Here is a 21,828-nt window from a genome sequence, read left to right as displayed (position 1 = left end):
AGGCACTCTACCTTTCCTCACTTTCCCCCAGCAGCTCACTTTCTCCAGAGCTTTGGTTCTCTCTTGGCTGGAATACTGCAACAGCCTCTTCCTGAACCTCCCTGCTTCTGCCCTGCGCCCTCTTCAACTCATCCAGAACAGAACCATAAGACTTATCATTAGCCTCAAGCCCAGGGACCACATCTCTCCGGTGCTGAAGTCCCTTCACTGGCTCCAGGTGGGTGGAAGGATCAATTTCAAGACCCTCTGCATTGTTCACAAGGCTTTCTGGGGCCGGGGTCCGACTTACCTTCAATGTTAATTTATTTCATTTGTTACACGCCCAGACCCTGAGGTATCACAGCGAGGTTACAGACAGCTTGGTGATTGGTCATACATTTGAATAAACAAAAAGAAAAGCAGAGCGTTGTGATAGAGCAGATGGATATAGACAACTCAGTACTCAGATTGACTTGAACTGTGTTTATTAATCTAACTTCCGTAACTTTAATAACCAACTACTCAACAGTTCTTTTGCTGTCTTTGACTCTGTACTTTGTCAGCCAGTCTTTCTCTGCTTTGGTATGTCCGGTGACTGGGGTGCTTGTTAAAGAAAAAGTCTTTAGGCCTTTAGGCCTTTGTTTTTACACGTTCATGTCCTTTCACAACTAATCCAGCCAAATCAATGACTGCCTTCCTTGTAAATTTCCCTTTCAATCTTTTGCGTGGCAGAAGGTGCGGCACCTGAGGGGTTAATGACGGATTGCAGTCCAGCTTATTTGCTATTGATAGTTTTCCCCATAAGCAGTAATTCATGAAGATGTTCTCTGTTTTCCTGTATTAGTTCTCTCTCTCCCCCCCCCCCTCTTTGTTCTTCTTTCTTTCATTCTAGCTTTCAATTCGGCCGTTCATTCAGCAAAACAAGCTTCTCACCTTTCGTGTTGTCTCTCAGTCTCTCGCCGGGTGCTTCCGGGCAAAACCGAAACCGGCCCCTCCTCGCACCACACGTACCAGCTGATTCACTGCGGTCCTTTCGTTCACCACACTGAGCCTCTCAGCCGGTCTGACTTCTCGGAAGGTTTCTGGGCAGGCCCCGCCCCAATGGGGCCTGGAGCAGAGCTCCGCAGCTCATCTCAGCTGTTCTGCCGGCTCCTTCCCTGCAAGGAAGGGGGCTGAACCAGAGTTACATCAGACCTCGCAGCCGCTCTGACAGCCCCGCCCTCTGGAGCCGTGTCGATCGAGTGATAACACCCGATCGGCTGTATTTCTCATCATTCGCTTGGCCTTCCTAACGGCTTCCTGGCCTCTCCGCTCACTTTGTTTCTCAGTACGTCTTCTCAACTCGGCTCGAACAACTTTTAACAAAATCTTCACGAGACGCTCAACAGGAGCGTATCTCGGGTTAACTCTTGTCAATAAGACCATTCATAGACTAAATACTCTTCAGAGGAAACCCTTTCGTCCTCACTCTTCTGCAAAGTATAAACAAAAACAAAACATAAAAGTCCAGTATTAAAGAAAAGCACCTTTTCTTGAAACATCTATCTCTCATTGGACCACTCCCATGTCTTTCCAAGAGAAGACCCTCCCTTCAAGACACTTCTAGGGGTGTCACGGTATTAGTTTTATGACGGTACGATAACCTTCTTGCCAAATGACGGTATATCATGGTTATCGCGGTATAGCAGGTGGAGTTAACCAATCTTAAATATTTTCTAAAAGGTCATAAATTGTCAGATTTATCATCACAAACAAAACCAAGCACCAAGGGCCAGAATTGGGCTTTTCAACATACTTTCCACTGAAATGCAACCCCTTGCTTCCACCAAACACAAACACATGTGTGGAGAGGAGGAGGGGGGAGAGCCCTGCTGCGACTGGCAAAGCAAACTGAATAGCTTTTCTGAAGTGGTCATTTAGGCTTTTAGCTCCCCCACTGGCTACTGGTGAAGATGTACATGTTGCCATATTTATAACCTGCATGCCACAGATCAATGGAGGCTGATGGTAGAATAAGCTTGTGCGCATACTCGCACACGCACACTCTCTTTACGTTACAGCCTTTAGTTTACTTGTGGGCCAAAAGGTGTTCAGTAATCACGGATATTACCCTTTGGTATGACAGCAGGGAATACCCACAGATATGATTGAATTTCGCAGTGTGACTTATTATATGTTAATTCAATGATAGAACCAGGGAAATCTCCCATTGTCATATGTTTAGCACACATTATACATTATAAATATATAAACCCAAAAGCCGCCAACCCAAAGTAAACCCTTTTCCTTCTTGGCACTGTATTTATTCTTGCTATTGCTAACATATTGATTTTGTGTCAGGCACGTGTGGTTTATGGAATGGCATTAAAAACTGCTCCAACTGAAACTACTCGACAGATGGCACATCCAACAGTGCAAGACCAAGACTGCGCAGCACTTGCTTACTGCAGCTTTCCAAATCAGATTGAAAAAAGCACACTTAACGGTATAAACGGTATACCGGTATAAACAATGTGACGGTTATTATTATTCAATTGAGTGGTTCACGGTATCTTTAACGGTATACCGTTATACCGTTACATCCCTAGACACTTCATGACATTACACCATCAGATCACTCTTCCTGGATTGCCGATGAAACAAAGGGATTTAATTATTTAATTGGCTCTGAGCTACCTCATCTTCCTCTGCTTCATCACAAGCATCCAGAAGTAATTAACATTTTAATGAAAAAAAGAGGAGAGCATACAGAACTTATTTACAGTCAGCAGAACATTGATAAGCAGGTTTAAACAGGTATGGGTTGCACTGGTATAGACTCTGCAATGAGCTAGTATTGGTTGAACAACCATGTTTTCAGCTGCTTTTTAAAGCCAGGGAAGGATATCTCATTTTTTATACTTTTTGGGAGGGAGTTCCAGTGTTTGGGGGTTAATATGTGAAAGCTGCTGCCCCCCTGCTCTGGTGTTATTATAGCAGGGTATCACTAGGTATTGGCTATCATTAGATCCCAGTGTTCACGTTTTCTTTTTTCTGTACGGTGTTGTTAAGATAGGTTGGAGCTTTTTCGGCCAGGCATTTATGAGTAATGCAGATTGTTTTAAAGATAATTCTGGCTTTGACAGGTAGCCAATGGACATCCTTCCTGATTTTGGAGATGTGGTCATACTTTTTTTTTACCCCCAACGCTGCCCTTAAGGCTTTATTTCGCAAGAGTTGCAATTTGCTGAGGTTGGTGTTGGAGGTCCCTAGTAGCAATACGTTGCAATAGTCCAGCTTGGATAATACCAAGGCTCTGGCCAAGGTGAGGCAGTTGGTTGGGGTCAAGAATTGTCGATTTAGTGCTATCAGTTTGGAGGTGTAGGCCGTGGTAGATGAGAGCGTACTGATATGTTTAGTCATCGTGAGGTTGGCGTCTAGGTATACACCTAATGTTTTAACTTGCTTGAGAACAGGGATCAGGTGCAATGTTGATGGAGGTGTAATCCGGGTGCAAGGCCGCTATTTTAGATGGTGATCCCACAATGAGAACTTCTGTCCTCTCATCGTCAAGACATAGGCTGTTTTAGCGACGCGACATGACATCCACTTTTGGATGATGAAGTATATTTTGTTAATGGTTAAGGTGTCCTGGTCGTAGTCCCCTGTCATGGGTATGAGGATTTGGGTGTCATCTGCAAAGTTGGTGTAGATGACACGTATATCGTCAAGAGCCGAGAAGAGGAGCTTTGTGTACGCATTAGAGAGAGTTGGGGAGAGGCATGAGCCCTGTGGTACTCCTATGGGTACTGGTATGGGATCAGCAGCTTCCTTACCTATAGACACTCTAGAGGTAAGCTCAGCAAGAAAAGATTACACCCACATAGTGGCATCATTAGAGAAGTTGAAATTGTTGGCTGGTGAAGTGCAGTTTGTCGTGATCTACTAGGTCAAATGCTGCCGATAGATATAACTTCCAAAAGGATACAGAGTTTCCCTGAATCTCTGATAGTGTCCATGTGGATTTTGAGATCCAGGAGGGCCGTTTCCGTGCTATGGTTGGGCCTGAGACCGGATTGTCTGGTTCCTAGTAGTTGGTTCTGTTCGAGATGCGATTGAATTTGTGTGTATCCTATTTTGTCTATGAGTTTAAGAAAAGGGACGTTGTTATTGGTCGATAATTGATGGGAACTGTGGGGTCTAGTTTTTTTTTTTTTTTAGTAGAGGAGTAACCCATGCTGCTTTGATGCTGGCTGGGACTGAGTTTGTCCTAAAGGAAGCATTGATGAAGTTGGTAACGGTAGGGGTGAGGGTGGATGCAGTGTCTTTGACTAATTTAGCTGGGACGCTGTCTCCTTTGCAGTTAGAGGCTTTTAATTTGGAGATAGCGTCAAGCACGAGTTCTTGGGTGACCGGGTTGAAGTGGAATTGGGTTGTAGGGTTTTCAGTGGGTTGGGGGTGGAGGTTGGTGATAGGGATGTTTTTTAATCTGCTAGTAACTGCCTTTTGAAATTATGTTTTGGAACAATTTTGGCAGAGTGTGCGTCTTGAATAGTGATGCACCATTCCTTACTGGAATTAGCAGGGGTGTGATAGCAATGGGATATTCTAATTCTCTAAGAATAGTGAAGAGTTCTTTCGAATCTGATGAGGCATTGCTGATACGTGTGTTGTACATGTTAGCTTTGTGGGAGACGACAGCGGTTTTGTATCTTTTGTTAGCGTTCTTGAAGGCTTTAGCGGAGTCAGGGGTGGGATGTTTGATATAGGCATGTTCAAAAGGAGCGTTTAGTTCTTCTCAGGAACACTAGTTCTTAGTCAAACCAGAAGTGGTTCTTTTTGTCGGTTCAGCGCATTTTGGTTAAAATAGGCGCTACTTTGTCAATAGTAAGTGTGAGGCATTTATGATAGTAATCAGCGATGATACTCGGGTCATTGCCACTGACTGATTTAGTTTCAAGAAATTTGTTGAGGGTAGGGGTGAATTTCTCGACCGTAAGCTTACAGGGATTTCTAGCTTCGAATGTGTCCGTTGTTTTTGTTTTAGGGGGACAATGTTCATCACTCATGAGGGTGAACTTGATGCAGAAGTGGTCAGTCCAATCAAAGGGGGTGATCAAGTCTATGATTAGTTTGGTGTTAAAAGACAGTGTCCAGTCCAGGATTCTACCCTTGGCATGTGTGGGGGCATTCACTAGGTGGGTAAAGTTCATGTCCTGGAGTGTTGAGTGTAGGATCTCAGCTCTGTGGTCTTGGTCATCGTTGAACCCTAGATTCAAGTCTCCAAAAACAATGCATTTAGTGTTGAGTTTGATGAGGGGTGTAAGGAGTAATGGAATATCTGTTTCAGGGTGGCTATTAGAACTGAGTTCTATATATCACTACAGTATTAATTGTGGTTTTCGCATTCACAGCAAGTTTGACTAGCATAATTTCATAACCTGCGATGTCTTCAATGGGACTTGATCTGAGTTGGAGGTTACTCCTCGCTATAATGGCTACACCACCTCCTGTGGTATGCGTTCTGTCCGTTTTGAAAACGATATAGTCAGGTGCTATGGCAATGACTAGTAAAGGTCCTGAGGCTTGGTGAAGCCAAGTTTCTGTGATTATCAGTAGGTCATGGTTTTGTTCAGTGATTAGGTCATGAATTTCGATAGCATGGGCTCCTAGGAACCAGGCATCGATAAGGGCACTTTTGAAACTATGAGGTTTAGGTTCAGCTGTGATGGCAGGCTTGGGCGACAGAAGTTGAGGGGTATGTGGGGTTCTGTTAGTAGTCAAAGTGATGAGGGCCTGTGTTTTTTTGTTTTACTGGGGTCATTGGAATTAGATCTTTTGGGTGTCCTGGAGGAAGGGGTGTGGTGCATGTGAAGTATTTTAGTCTGTGATCTTAGGCGTAGTATCCTGTCGGTGCCAACGATGGGGTTGGTTTTAAAATCTGCTGAGATCTCGGGGGTTGGAGGGTGCTCTATTGTGTGCTTCGTACGTGTAGTCTCTCTAATGGGGATCCTGGTGGTTAAGCTGTGACTGGGTGCATAGTCTGGGCTAGTTGGGAAGGGGGAGGAGGGTGGAAGGGTGTCGGGCACGGTATAGGATGGCGTCTACGTTGCCTTCCTAAATACTGCCACTCCCGAACCCTCCGCTCATCTACCTCCAACCATCTGCGAGTGAGTCGGTTCTCCAAGCAGAGATTTGGAGGGAGATCCCTTTCCTTAGCAGGCGCCTCCCTCTGGAACAGCCTCCCTGCCACCCTCTGTCTTGAGCCAGATATTCTTGAGTTGCGGAAACTCCAAGACATTCCTCTTCTCTTCCTTCTCTCTCCCATCCCCCGCTAACCTAGCTCTCTGCTCTCCTCTCCCATTCCATACAATTTACTGACTGGCCGCCAGAGTCTCACAGGTCCCAGGCACCCATGCCAGTCCTTCTGCACTTGCCTTAGGGCCCTGAACCCCCACCCCACACTGCACTTGTAACATATCCTTCAGAGCTTCTCTCTGCACTTCAACAGTCTCCACCGACTGGGTGCACCTGATACCCTGCTCCTCCCTTGCCCTGCCCGCACTTGCTCGATCTGTATACAGCCATGCCTAAAGATCGTTATGTCTGTCCTCCCTTGTCTTCACCCGTTAATGTGCACTTGAAAAAAAACACAGAATCGCCATCAGGCCGGTTTGCTGTATCTAAACTTTTAATTGTATCATATTCATGTGCAGACCGTTATTGTCTCAGAAATTCAAGGGCTCTGAGCGACTGTTTTTCCACCCCGTGTTCCCACCCTCCTTGAGCGCTTTGAAACACTTGTCTGTGTATAGGCACTATATAAATAAACATTACCATATCGTGTCATTTGGGTCATACTGCCCCCAGCCAATGACTCGTCCTAAGCGACACCCCTGGTGGCCATCTTCAGATTTTGTAGCGCCTGCAAAATGACAGTGTGAACCAAAAGGAGCCAGAGAGGGGAGCGTTCGCATGCGCATCCATGCAAGACCCATGCAAGAGAACAAGAGTTGCAGTTAAGTAATTTGTACCTTCTCCAGCGTTGGGTCTTGCATGAATTCACATGTTCATGAAAACAATTACACAGCTGTAGATATACATAATCACGAGAGGTGGAAAGGCTCACAGAAGCAATACACTTACCCCTGGAACTGACTTAAACAGGTTGCGTAGCACTGCTTGGCCAATCTGGGACTCCTCCCGGAAATCACTTTCAACAGTAGAATTCCGTGAAGGTGTGGTCGACTTCCACGCAGCAGCCCAGCAAATGTCGAGCAGGTTAACACTATCGGAAACGCTGTTGTCGCTGCGATGGCTCTGGTGGAGGTGGCTCTTGGTCGGCCTGGAAGCGGTCTGTTGTGCAGACAATGGCAATGTACGATACAGCCGGAATGCCACTTGGAGATGGAAGACCGGGCCTTCCTGCGTCCCACAGGACCAAAGCTGACGAAAAGTGGAGAAGTCTTTCATGCGTGCCACATAGAACTTCAGGGCACAAGCAAAGTCCTGTGAATGCAACACCCTTTAAGCAGGCGAAGATGGGTTTGCGAAGAAAACTGGTAAAACCAACGGCTCGTTGAGATGCAAATCCAACTGGACTTTCGGCATGAAGGTAGGATGAGTTCGAAGAACCACTTTAGTGCGTGGAAGGATAAATACGGCTGCTGACAGGAGAGGGCTTGGATCTCCACGACCCGCCTGGCCGAGGTGACAGTCACCACAAAGGCAGTCTTCCACAACAGAATCTCTAAAGGGGCACGATATATTGGTGCAAACGGAGGCCCCAGGAGCTTAGACAGAACCACATTTAGTTCCCAAGCCGGGGTGTGAGCCCTCACCAGCAGTCCTCAAGAGACCCTTGAGAAACACTTAATGAGCCAGAGTTTGCCTGAAGCCCGTGCATACTGGGATATGGCGGCCAGGTGGACCTTGATAGATGCATGAGCAAGACCAGCCATTGCCAGCGAGAGCAGGTACGGAATGAGCTGCAGAGCAGTGACATGCAGCAGTGTAATTTTCTGTGCCCGGCATCACACTGTGAAGCACTTCCCCACTTGTGGCTGTAGCAAATTGGCCAGAATCTTCTTGCAATCCAAGGGCAGCAGATAGCGTTCAAATTCAAAGGCTGCAGGAGACAGGCCATGAGGCTCATAGTGTAAAATGGATCTTCCTTCTCTGGATAAGTCGGAAAGTGGAGGCAGTGGGATGGCCGGAACAAGTGACAGCTGGAGAAGGTCCAAGCACCAGATGTGCCTCAGCGTCGCTGGCGTGATAAGGATCATCCTGCAGTGACAACGTCCAAGTGTGTTGATCACACGAAGCTGATGCGCAATTGGCGGGAAGGGGTAAAGGAAGAGCCACTCCCAGAGGAACGAGACAGCATCCCCCCAGGCTCCTCGGCTGAGGATATCTGTTGGCAAACTGTCGATGTGGTCTCCATAAGGTCCTGTGCCCAGAGTTTCACCTCAGCTAGGCCCGCCTTGAATGAGGCTTACTGGTCCTTAGGGATGTCAGGCAGGAAATCTTCAATTTCCATCCACAGGCATTGATTAGCCGCAGCCAGGATGACGTCTGTGTTGGACGGCCTGAGTTGTAGAACATAGGAGTAGAACGTCTTGCCGTATGATTCAAGAGTCTTTTCTTCCTTGTTCAAGAGGGCTGCACTGGCAGTACTAGACTAGGCCGCATCATGCTTGGCATACATTGACGCTGCAGTGATAAACAATGACAAGAGGTTGCAGGGTGTGTCGAGAGTAGGATGCTGTCCTCCTCGGCCTGTCTGAACTTAGCATCTAGCTTTTTGTTAACGAGTTGCGTGGAGTGTGGCTTGAGCCACCCCTTCTTGGCCAAGGCCTGCACATCCTTCTGAGGGGGAAGCCAGACCTTGTCTCCGCCCTGATGCTTAGAACCTAGGATAGAACTCCTGCATCAGGAAGCTCCTCTGGGGGTGGGGAATGCCCAGGTATTCCGACAGCCCAGCAATCCTATCATGGAAGGCTTTTGCTGAGGAAGGTGTGTCCTGCTCTTTGTCGTCTGTGTCCTGCTGGTCATCTGCCCCAGGAGGGGCGACGCCAGCATCCTTTGGAGGTGCTTCCTGTGTGGGGGTTTGACCCTGCACCAGAGCTACTGGAGCTGGAGGCGAAGCTGGATGCAGGAGAATGGGCTGTGTTGCGGTGGGCTGCACGGACGAAGCCCAAGGGAACAAGTCCTTGATAATTCCCCTGAGAATAGAGCCCATTTGTGGAAACCGCAAGAGAGACATGAATTTGCCGAAAAATGGGTCTTCACAGGCTGGCTTAGCGTGATCCTGCACCGGAGGCAGTGGCAAAAACACCTGCAGCCTACTGGCGTCATTGGTACCCAGCCTGCCCTTGGAATAAAGCTTCTCCTCTGTTGATAACCTGGCTGGCGGGCCTCCGCACCTGCCTGTGTAGGTTCCCGCCTTTGAGGATCAGGATTGGCAGTCATCTTGTATCGTGCCGCGGCCATTTTGTCCGTGCCTTGAGCACGTGCACCTGTATCCACTGTGTTACCGAGCTCAGCCTGCATGCCTGTCTGCACCGGCTCCGCCCCGTCCCTCGGGTGTACATCCGGTAGGCTGTGAGCCCTTGGTCTCCCGGCCGGTAGTGCTGGTCGTGCGTATTGGCGCGGTTAGGTAAGAATTGGTGCAGTCACACTGTGCAAAACTACACTTATCTGCTTGGTATTAGGTAACCCACCTTTTGGTGTAGGTCTGTACTACACAAGTTGGTAGTGTGACTGAGCAGCCAGGCCTATTTTAAGAGGGGTAAATGTGAGCTGTAGCAATGAAATTCGTAAATGCAAATCTAAACACGCCTTTCCCAGCAATAACAGTCTAAAAGAAGTTACCACCTATAAGGGACAACAATATCAAAGTCAAAGGGCTAGAAGAGTCTGCAGGGAGCCAGGACAGCCAAAATCAATCGGAAATAGTCTATGGCACTGAGGCACTTCTTAGATGAAGTCTTGCACAAAGTTAGAGAGTTTGTAGAAATCACTTGTAGGGTCAGAAGTTGTTAAGCCTGTGAAAAGCAGAGTTGGAATCAACTCTAAAAGGTAAGCCAATGAAATTCCCATCTGAGAAAAGCACAGCTAAAAGACAATGAGGTAAGTACCCCAAGCCTAAACAGTACCTCTGGTTAGTCCAGCTGGATTCTGTCCTGTTGCAGCGATGCAGACTGTGTTCCTGCGCCTCAGTCGTGGGGCTAAGAGGGGAGACCTCTAGAGGGCTCCTGCGTCGGCATTTAGGTCGTCGCTGGCAGCTACGGGCTCTTTCTGGTTCAGCGGCAGTTCGCGGTTTCAGCGATTGGTAAACAGCACTGCCGCGGATATCGGATACCGGTTGAGCTTCCCACTCTCCTTGGTTCCTGCATTCTGGTGAGGGGACTCAAGCTCTGGACGTCCAGCTTCTTGAGGGTCCTTAGGAGACTCCTGGAGCTTCTGGCCAGATTTCAGACATCGTACTAAAGTATGGATTTCTCTGCCCCTGGCACTCGGTTCTTGCAGCAGCAAAGTAGTACAGTCAGTCAGGGAAGATGGTCCATTGGAGTTTGTCTCTGCGCTAGTTGGTCCTTCTAACTCAAGGGAAGAAGTTGTTCCTTCCAGAGCTTCTCTGTGGAATTGAAAAATTAGTTTCAGCAAAGCAGTAGGGCTTCACCGGGCCATTGAAAGGTCAAGTAGGATGCAGCAAGCTTCGTTCACGGTTTCTTCGAAGGGTATTTCTCCCAGTGGTTGACTCTGCCTCTAGTCCCAAAACCCTCACCTTTTAAGCAGGTTTCTCCCATTCATGCACAGCTTAGGCTGTCAATCACACAGCAGGGTGGCTGTCCTAAAAGGACAGCCAATCAGGACTGGTTGCATTCAGGCACTCCTAGAGTCTAAGGACATGGGAGTTTCGGGAACCTCCCTCACATCCTGCCTTTCCAGACACACTGGAGCCAGAGGAGGGCTTCAAGGCTGAAGCCTGCCAAAGGCAAAATGAACTAAGGGCTCAAACCTGGCTCAACTCACAGAGTAAAACCCAATGAAGACCTCACAAACAGAAAATGGAAAAAAAAGAAGACTGGGCCATTTTGACAAAATGGTCACCCATGGGTGCTGTACTGCAGCGGAGGGTTCAGCCTGCGGTAGAAAAGCACAATGGTAGTAAAAATGAAACCACTGCCACCAGCCATTTAAAGTAAAGCGGGCAACATAAAAAGTTACATGAGAATGTAGGATAAGGGGCTACTAGGTAATCCCCCAGTACTCCACATAAGAATCCCGGGAGGATAGATCAGCTGCAACATGCGCACCTTGGAAACAAGACGGCACGAAGGAACACAGGTTCGTTACCCAGGTCCGCGCTTAGAAAATTCTGGGTGTTTAAGCGTGTTATAAATACGCAACTTAGACACAAAAAAAAACCAACAAAATAAACCCATTTCTGTAACAGTACCTCGATGCCTGCGAGCACTTTAAACATTTTAAATAAATAATTAAGATGGTGTGTGCTGGACCTACAAACACAAAAGGTAAGTAAAAGAAATTTCACTTTACTATTCTTGGGAACAGTAGTACACACAAGAAAAGGTATTAAACCATATGAGAAATGTAAAGGGTTTCTCTGGGACACGGCAGTGAGGGTGCTGTGTGTCACCATACAAAAGGTAGATGCCTATGGAGTTTGTCAGACTCCAAAAACAGAGGAAACAATCCAAAACAGGTCAAAACACAGGAGAGAGTGAGAAAAAGGTCTCACTCACTTCAGGGTAAACATTTAAAAGTCCTAAAATCTAGCAAGAGAGCTGGGGGACTAAGGTTGAAGGGAATTGGCACAGAAATTAGAATTCTCCCTAACAAGCGCCCCCTCGAGTAAGGATCGGGCATCAAGGTAAGGCCCCTCGGGAAGAGTCACAGTAGTGGTATAGCACACAGTCCCCTCGGCTGTGGAACCGGTAGGGCCCTTGAACCCCTCGGCCGTGAGCCCAGTAGCTGTGTGAGCCTCAGTGCTCCCTGAGCCCGTGCGAGGGCCGGATTGACCCCTCGTGCCAGAGGACTTCCCCGGGAAAGAGTTGCCTCTACGGGGTGGCTTTGGAAAAATAAGGCACCTACCTTCTTTGTCTTCCACCGGACGTAGTCCTTGATGTTCTGTGGAGGAGTCTTTTTGAACATCTCTCTCCAACGCGCAAGCCGTTTTAAGCGACCTGGGCATGAGAGCGTTGCATGCGGAGCACCCATTCCAACCGCGGTCTTCACCAAGGCACCGGGGGCAGAGTGTGTGCAGGTCTGCTGTGGGGAAGGAGCCGCACAACGGGCACCTGCTAAAGTCTGTGGAAGTCGACATGTGCCAGGTACAAACTTGGGCACCGGTGGACAGTGTTCCAGTTGTATAGTGCTTGTCCGGGAATTCATGACACGAGAGACTGTTGGAGTGCTGATGTGGAACGTTGGTGTGTGAATGCATGTCAAGGTTCTGCAATTTTCTGTTGAAGCTAAGCTAGTCTGGGTGATGGGGCCCCGTGGTGTCCTATAGTGTCCCTAAGGTATTCTTATGGTTCCCAATGTAACAGCTTTAAGTAAACGGGAATAAAGCTTAAGTGTTGAACCTACCTAAGAGTACATAAGCTACGTTTCTAAATTGGCGACGAGGAAAAACTAAGAGCACACGTGCAGAAAAAGAAGAATCAGTCTGCTGAGGGGGCAGCAGCAGAAGAGAAGAGGAACCACTGCTGCCCCCGCCCCCACCATCAATAGAAAGAAGTAAGTCCCATCACCCAGGACGATAAGCAGGGGGAGGAAAGGCTTCCTGGAAGCATCACCCTGGCCAGAAAGGAAGAATCCCCCTACTGTTAAGATAAACCCCTGCTCTAACCTAAGGAATAAGGGGTTGAACAATTACCCAGAGCAGTAAAAAGGGGCAAGGTTATTAAGACCTAAAGAGAAGATAGAGCCCAAAGTAATATGAGCCCTGGTGCAACAAGAGAAAAGTACGGGTATCCCAGCGCTATAGACAGTGAAGAAGGAGCAACCTTGCAAAGGCAGGGCAAGAAGGTCAGTACTGTTAATGGGCGGTATTCATGGATGGCAGAGCCCCTAGCACAGTAGAAATGGCCATGAGCCCGTAAGTGAGGGCGACAGAAGTGGCTTAAGTGAGATAGAGAGACCAATTGATGTGAAGCTTGTCGAAATGCATTTGAGGGGCATGGCGGGCGGTAAAAGACGTTACTGCCGAAATGACAATGGATGCTTACAGTGTGACTTGTGCAGACAGGTCCCGGAGGTCTGGCTTGGCGGTTGGGATACGGGAGCTCAGTTTTTGCCCACGGCTGACTGATTAATGATGACGTAGGCGTTCCGCAGTAGGAGTTGGCCACGAAAGGAACGCCATTGTGTCCTGAAGCTAACATCTGTGGCATGAGATGATGCAATTGTAATATAAAGAATCCATGAAAACGCCAGGACGTGAACAGGAAGAGAATCTTCAATGAAAATGTTCGTAATACACAAAGGGTGGCAAGGACGTGGCGTGCTGTGAGCATTATGGAGCGTGCCCGGATGCTATTGACAGAAGGTGCCATAGCAAGGTGCGGGGCTGTGCTAAGTATGTGTCACAGGTCGGCGTGGATTCCTGTGATGGTGGATGCAATGATCGTTGTAAAGATGAGAATTAAAATAAGTACACGTGAAGGAGTGTTTAGTAAAGCAGTGTCACGCAATGCAATTAGATGTGCATCTGGCTTGGGCCAAGTCCAATTTGAATAGAGAAGGATGAAGTATGGGGCTGTGATGGTACTAGTCCGCTTAAACCGTGCAGTAAGGAGAAACACCACAGTGGTAGAAAATGTATTTTAGATGTACCCAAGTCACGGGTAATAAATGTATCCTTTGCAGTCGTATATGCTTTATAGAAATATGAGAAAGCATGACTGATTTAATGTCAGCTTATGTATATGAAGAGTTGTAAGCAGTGTAAAAAGTTAGCATATGTAGGTGATAAATAATGATAAATGCATAGTGAGAGACCAAACAGTACATAAGGAGATAGAACTGTTGAGCATGAATGACACGTGTGGTCTGTGCATATTGAAGTTCAAAGAGGTTAGTAAGTAAAGTGCAACCTACTGAGGATTGTCAGGTAATGAGGGACTTCCATGGACACTTTGCATTCTTTTTGATGTAAAGAGAAATGTAAACCTAAATGAGTGAGCTAGTAATAACAAATTTGAGCATTTGCAGGGATGTTGTAAGAAACAACAAAGACTTTTAGCAATGCTACATTGCACGATCCATGTTGTGTTTGGTCCTAGCAAAACCAAACCAAATGTGTATATTTCAACATGTAAATGATCTTTGGTAAATTATGGAAGTGCATTATGTGAGAGTGGGCGACTGAATGTACCAAAAGTAGAAAGGGATTCGTGTTGTTATAGGAGCAAATACAGTAGTCGTGTACCGACAAATAGTAATGGAGAGGTCGTGCCTCCTACATTTGGTAACTGAGAGGTTGTGCCTGTCCCAAAAAAAGGAATACTGAAAGCCAGATTATTTCTGTGGCCAATAGGAGAGGGTCATGCCCAAAACAAGTTGTTATGGTAAGGTCACGCCTGCTGCCAACCTTTAATAGGGGGAGTGTTCCCTGATGTTTAAAAGGGGGTCATGCCTTAAAAATGTTTGGATAGTAAGGTCATGCCTGCAGCCATCTATCAGAAGAGGGAGTGGTAGTTCCCAAAGGTTGAGTGAGAGGTAACGCCTTGAACAAGTTGTGATGGGGAGGTTGCGACTTCCTCCATCTATTAGTAGAGGGAGTAATCCCTAGTTGAGAGGGGGTGGGGGGTCATGCCTCCATAAAGTTGTGATGAAAGGGTCATGCCTGCAACCATATATCAGTAGGGAGGAGTGGTAGACTCCCGCATTTAGAGTGTGAGGTCACGCCTTTAACAAGTAGAGATGGTGATGCCGTGCCGGATTCCATCATTTAGTAGAGGGAGTGATCTCTGTTAGGGAGAATTCTCCAGAATGGCTAATTTCCCTTACCTACCGAGTCCCTCAGCAGCTTTGCTGGATTTCTAGGATTTATTTTTTTCACCTGGTAAGAGTGTGAGCCTTTTTTCCCCACTCTTACATGTGTTTTGCTATGTGTATTTCTACTTTGTGTGCTCTTGGGCACTGGAGCCTCACCTACTCCATGTGCACCACTTTTTGTGCTCGTTACACAGAACCTTCAGTGCAGTGACACAGGGTTGTCTTCGAGACTTCCCACTGACTCCATTTTTCAGGGTCTGACTACTGTCCCCTAGAAACAGGTAAAGTTGCCATTAACTTTATATAGTCACTTTAAACCACAGACCCAGTACACCCCATTTTACATGGAGTATTGGAAAGGGTTAACTCTTACCCCTTTTTGTCTGTGCCCCTTGGAGCCTTGTTTCGCTCCCTTAACATTAAGACTTGGCTGGTGGCAGTGGTATCTACCCTAACTTTTCTACCGCGATTATCTTATATAACGTGGTAATGTTTGAGGCTATTATATTAGCCTCGAACATAAAACCCGCTTGACCATATATGTTTTATTTTGGTTCCGGCGTGGTTTAAACGCCATTTCTTTTTGTTAAAGTCGTTCTCATGTTTTTCTCTGCACGCCAAACCAGGGATGACTCCTTTGTTCATTGTCTTTTCGCAGGCTTCTGCACAGAAGCCCTCCTTAAGGCGCCCGATAGTCTAGGGAGGCAGGATGTGAGGGAGGGCTCTTCGGACCCCTGCCATGGGTTCCCTTGGTAACCCAAGTCGCACTCTTGTCTGATTGGCTAAGTGGACTGGCCTTGCCAGGCCAGCCACCATGCTGTGTGATTGACAGCCAGGCTTTATGAATGGGGGAAAACTGCATAGAAAGCAGGTCTCTGGGACTGGAAGAGCAGAGTCGCCACTGGAACGAAAGAATCAACAAGGAACTTGAAGAAGAGGACCCCTACAACGACTGAACCGCCCAGTGAAGCCCTGCTGCAGGTCCGAATCTCCAAATCCGACGACAGAGAAGATCCTCCAGGAAACTTCTTCCCTTGAGCTGGTGGGACCAACCAGTTCGCCCAAACTACAAGCCAGGACCCCTCCCTCTAGTCGAATTCGCTGTACAGAGCTACAGTGGGCCAGATAGCCAGGAAGGTCGGACCCCTGCTTTGGTTTTAGGGAGCGCACCTTTTGTTCGTTGTTTGGGACTGCTGCTGGTTTCTTCCCTGGGTAGTGCAGGACCCTCCAGTCTTCCTCCTTCTGATCAGTCTGACAGTCGCTTCAGGAACCACTAGCCTGCAGGAACTACCAGGAACGTCTGCCTCAGCTACAGCCCCCTCTCCGTTTCAAGGTACTGTGCAAATCCGGTTGTGCGTTTCGCTCAGCTGCGGTGAAAGTGTTTGAAATCTTTCTCCAATCCGAGGGCTTGTCCTACTCTTCTCTTTGAACTCACTTTTTTTACCAACCAACCTCATCCAGAATCTGTGCCACGAACTTTACCGCAAACTACCCTGCACTGTGTGATCTTGAGCAAAAGACTTTTTGACCTATTGACTTTGGCCCTAAGCCTTTTCTAGCTCATCTCCTCACTGTAGTCTCTCTTGTTCAACTGCTCATAATACTTACCTGTTGGTTTTGCCTAATTGCTGACAACTTAGTCTTTCCCTCCCTTTTAAATTGCTGGAGTATCATTTTGCTCCCACTTCAATTTGTGAGCTTAACTTGACTGGAATTTAAGGGACGTGGTTTGGTGTATTTATGATTGTGATTTTGACCTTGCTTAGAATAGTGAAATGATATACAACTGTTGAGTAAATAAATATATATTCTTTTACTTAGAAACCTTGAGTCAGTGTTTGCCTGAATCATAGTAATTGCTGTCCTTTCTGTAACGATTTGTACTCCTCACTTACTCTTGATATCGGTCTGGCTGCTCCGCTACTGCTACCACTAACTGTAGTACAGGCTTGTACCAAAGGGGAAATTGTACTGTCACTTGTAGTCTTAATTGTGTGTAGTGTTCCCAAAGGGTGCTGCATATAAATCTGCCTAACATTCTCCAGTGGATAGAAGGGGGGTCATGCCTCCAAAGAGTTGTGATGGGGAGGTCATGACTACCATCAACTGTCAGTGGAGGGAATTGTAATTTCCCGGCTGATGAAGAAGGGTCAACCCCAATAGTTTTACAGAGTAGCACACCCTCTCCAAAGGTGCAATTTTGGTGTGGGAATGTGTGTGTTGTGTATGAATATGAGAGGGAGGTGTGTGTGTAGGTGTGTGTGTGTGTAGGTGTAGGTGTGTAGGTGTGTGTGGGGGGGGGGAGGGGAGGGGAGGGGAAGGGAAGGAGATATGTTGTATAGTGCTTCTCAGTGAATGCATGAGATGAGAATGTGAGCGCTGATGTGGAACGTTGGTCTGTGAATGCATGTCAAGGTTCTGTAGAGTGTCAATTGAAGCTAAGCTAGCCTGTGTGATGGGACCCAGTGGTGTCCTATAGTGTCCCAAAGGTATTATTATGGTTCCTAATGTAACAGCTTTGAGTAAACTGGAATAAAGCTTAAGTGTTGAACCTACTAAGAGTACAGAAGCTACCTTTCTACAGTTCCCACATCTGCAAAAGCAAAGATGTTGGGGAAAGCGTGTGGAGTTACAAGGCTCGAGTTCTCACCCAGGAGCGCTGGTGGTAGCGGTCCATTCCCATCGACGCAGAAAAGGGGACGGAGGTGTGGCGTTGGTGGGCAGAGTAAAGGGAGCCTGCACTCCTGGTCCTGCATGCCAGTAAATTTAAAGGAGAAATAGTCTTTCTGGTGGAAAAGAGGATTCCGTTCCCATCCATCGCGAGGGACGCCCATACGGGATGGAGGAAAGGGGACAGGACGTAGGCATAGGTCCACATTATTGGGTTATGAATTATCCCAGGACGAGTAGGATAAAGCAGCTAAAAAAGCAACTCTGATGAAATTGGATCTCAATGTACGGCAGAAAGTCCTGGGCAGGCTATATTGGATGCCTGGAAAATGTGTTCATTAGGTCTCCTGGACAATAATCAATGTTGGAGATGTGAGAAGGAGAGGGGGGCACTGATGAATATGCTATGGGGCTGATCAAGGGTTACAATATTCTGGACAGAGGTTCTAGATAGGAAAGACTTAGTGGGGAACATAAATATTCCAAGATGTCTTGAATCAACAATATCATATTTAGATGGACGCGGCTTGGGAATCCGTTTTGGTATGGAACTGTGGATTATGGCAATGGAGAGAACTCCAAGTTGCACAATGATATATGGTCACCCTTCAGTGAATTGTATGGCTAGCCCAAAGCTTGAGACTTCATCGAGTAGTTATGTATAGTGGTTTTTTGTGTGTTTTACGTTTGTCATGTTATTAATGTTGACCGCATGATTGCCAACAGCTGTAATTACAACGCATTGATATTTCACTTACTTTGGTTGAATTGAAAATGTTGAGATTGCTTTTCTATTATTCTTGTTGAATTGTTTTGATTGCTCTTCATATTTGTGTGCAACATGTAACTGTTGTTATTAGGGAGAATTCTCGTATAAGGCTACTTTCCCAAACCTAGTGAGTCCCCCAGCAGCTTTGCTGGATTTTTGGGGTTTGTTTTCTTCTCCTGCTAAGAGCGAGACTCTTACTTCCACTCTTAGACATGATTTGAGGTACGTCTCTGACGATTTGTGTGATTTTGGGCTATGGGGTCTTTTACTCCATACGGTATCATCTGTTTTTGTGTATTTGTTACACAGCACCCTCGGTGCAGTAGCACAGGGGTGTCAGTGACACCCAAACATAGATTCCTTACCCTGGGACTGACTACTGTCTCCCAGGGCATGTAAAGTCACCATTGGCTTTACTAGTCCTAAATTGTGAACAGAACCAGTACAAACCATCATATTGTGGAAATACTGGAAGGGGTCAATTATATTGACCCTGGGTCTGTTTTCAAGCAGGCACTGTCCAGGCCCCCCCTTGTCGAGTTTCTGGCTGGTGGCAGTGGTTACCACACAAAATATTCCACCGGAATATTTTCTATGGGATTTTCCCATTGGTTTTAAACGCACCACTTTTTGGTGCAATGTTAAAGATACCGCCGGTTTATTTATTTAATATTAAATTCATGGTTGGGTCTTTTTGCCAGAACTCTTTTCTAAAATGGCGTTCGTGTACGTCTCTGTAACTCTGACCAAGTTCGGGCCCTTTGTTCCACTTTTTGACGGGCTTCTCCACAGAAGCCCTCCAAATGGTGCCACTCTGTCTGGGTTACACAGGATGGGTGGGGAGGGGAATTGGCACCCTGGACTGCGTTGTCTTAGCAACTCACGTCGCACTCTGTTCTGATTGGGCCAATGGTGACCCGCCCGGCTCACCACTTAGCATGTTTGAGTGACAGCTAGGCTGTTGAATGGGGGTTTTTCTGCATAAAAGCAGGGCCTTTGGGAGTGGGACTTCAGAAGTCGCCACAGGACCTAAGAATCCAAAGAGGGAAGAAGCTGAGCCATTTGCAACGACGACACCACCGGTGGATGCCTGCAGCAACGAACTCACCACTTTCCCAACGACAAGAGAAGATCTTCTGCTGGACGAGTCTTCTTCCTCTGAGCTGGTGGGACCAACCAGTATGCCCTTTTCGCCTTCCAAAGACATCTCTTGGTCGAATCGCTCGTACCAAGCACCCCGGCGGCCGGATAGCCAAGTTTCACCACTTTGACCGCGAATAAAAGGAACGCACCTTTCATCGACGAACTCCGCGTCTGGTTTCATCCCTGTGCAGTGCAACAACTCCACGTTTCCTCCTCGACGAGATCCTCTCTTCCCCTGGACGAAACAACGAACTGCAACCACTGCCAGGAACAACTTCCACCGCTGGAGCTTCCTCTCTGTTTAAGGTATTGTGTCCTGCGTGGCCTCCCTTTCTTCGGTTTGTCCAAGGTGACCCTTAAATCCTTGACTTTCCAACGTGGTTGGCCCCAGACCTTCTAACCTTACCTTCTTGAATCGCCCCAACCTCTTTTGAACATTCTGCAAAGACTTTTAGTGCATTTTAAACCGTGTGATCCTGGGCACATTTCGCTTTGCTCCATTTAAAGTGGGCCTGGCCTATGAACTTTGGCTCTACAGTATCTACTGCCTTTCTTCTCTTGCTGAGAACTCCTAAAAGGGTTGGGACCTGTTTTATTTCTACGCTCTGTCTTTCTCTCCCTTTAACTGAACTATTGGAGTGCCATCAGGTTATGCGCTCACATCTGTTTAACAAATCGTGGTGTTTTAACTCTGACTTGTCTGATAGTTATCAAGGGAGGTGTGTATACTTTACCTGACTGTGTTTTAACTTGCTTTTGATTTGGAGTGCTAGTATATTGCCTAAAATGTGTTTTAAATGAATAATTATATACTTTTTATACAAAGCTCTGGTCAGTGTTTGTTTGCTCTGCTGTGTTTTTGGCCCTATTGTGTATACTCTATATACTGCCCTACTCTTCTTGAGAGAAGTCTGACTGCTCAGCCACAGCTACCAGGTAAATCTGGGTGGTGCAGACTGCTACCAATTGGGTTTACTGCTTACTCCTGTAGTCTTAATCTTTTTGCAGTGTTCCCCCAAGGGAACTACACAGGATTCTGCCTAACAGTTGCATGGCAATTTTTCATTGCAAATAATTTTCTTTTTTAAAATCATGTTAGAACAGTTTTTGGGACTTTTGATTCAATTTCTTCATTATACACAATGACAATTTCTGCAAAGCATTAGAGAGGTTAGATAGAATTGCGTTCTCCCTGTTTTTCTCACCTCAATTGTTTTCTGGAGATCATTTTCCTTTGACTGACTTATTTTTAATGCCTGTTCTGCCTTGTGCAGATTTTGCTTGAAGTCTTCGGCATCTTTTTCTAAATGGTTTCTTGCTGCTGTTGCCTTAAGGAAAAGGGTTCAAATAAAACAGCATTTAATTATTTTATTTAAAAATGTTTCATCAAGTACTGTAAAATGTAAATAGGCCTGCAATCATCAGTTCTCGGAAAGTATTTAGGATTGTTAAATTAAAAAAAGAAATGAAATATGAGGTTTCTGGAGAATGCCAACACCTTCCTTTCAACGGCTTAAAGACATACGAAAGCTTGTATAGGAATCCCCACATTTGAATTAAAGAGAATGTTAGTCAGTAATGGTACTGCTCCCCAGAAATTCATCTCTTTCAGGGATCAGAAATCCTACAGCTTCAACTCCTTGCAGGAAGAACATAAAACCCCTTTATACGCGAGAGATATCAAATAGGACTGTACATGACACAAATATTCTTTTCACTGGGGCTCTCGGGACATATTGCAAATCCCAAAACACACTTCGGCTTCTGCTTTTCAACCAAGGGCACTGGACTACATAAAAATGAAACCCTGCAGGATGGTAATGTGGTTCCAAAGAGAGTTCACATTGAGGAAACGACCATCACTAAGAAACCTATTTGTTCTACTAATGCATCGACTGGTGCAAAACAGGTACTGTTAGAAATGCCAACCACCTATCCTTAAGCACTAAAATGATTCTTAAGCTAATATTGCAAAGAAAATGTCTGTAAACTAGACCCATTGTCAGCTCTGAAGACCTGAGCTATAGGTTCATGCATCAAAATGGCAATTTTTACAATCTATAGTACCTCTAGTACTCTTAGTAAGAACTTAGGCTATGGGGAAAAGGGCTGCAAGTCAAACTAAGCGCATCTGACACTATGCCCCCCTTCCAGGCAATGAGTGTCTTAGTACCCAATTATGAAAGGTGTAAGGGTGCAGAAGGAGGAGGAGGACGACACACGTGGCATGATTGTTGGCATACACATTTATATGCAAACGA

The 21,828-nt window shown here is 46.5% G+C and overlaps 1 protein-coding gene across 3 annotated transcripts in view; it reads right to left on the bottom strand.

Moving 5' to 3' along the window:
- CENPF (centromere protein F) overlaps positions 1-21,828 on the bottom strand; it is a 1,250,680-nt gene that overhangs the window by 696,758 nt on the left and 532,094 nt on the right. For 2 of the 3 annotated variants that reach the window (XM_069608564.1, XM_069608566.1), the window contains exon 10: positions 20,773-20,895. The exons of the other annotated variant lie outside the window; for it this stretch is intronic. In XM_069608564.1, the coding sequence (XP_069464665.1) occupies positions 20,773-20,895 (123 nt within the window). The remainder of the gene's footprint in view (positions 1-20,772; positions 20,896-21,828) is intronic. 3 annotated transcript variants of the gene reach the window in all.

The sequence above is a fragment of the Ambystoma mexicanum genome, chromosome 4q (genome assembly GCF_040938575.1).
Source record: "Ambystoma mexicanum isolate Mex_15411 chromosome 4q, UKY_AmexF1_1, whole genome shotgun sequence".
Classification (NCBI taxonomy): Eukaryota; Metazoa; Chordata; class Amphibia; order Caudata; family Ambystomatidae; genus Ambystoma; species Ambystoma mexicanum.
Note: the sequence above shows the minus strand (reverse complement) of the source record. Positions and strands in the feature narration are given on the sequence as shown.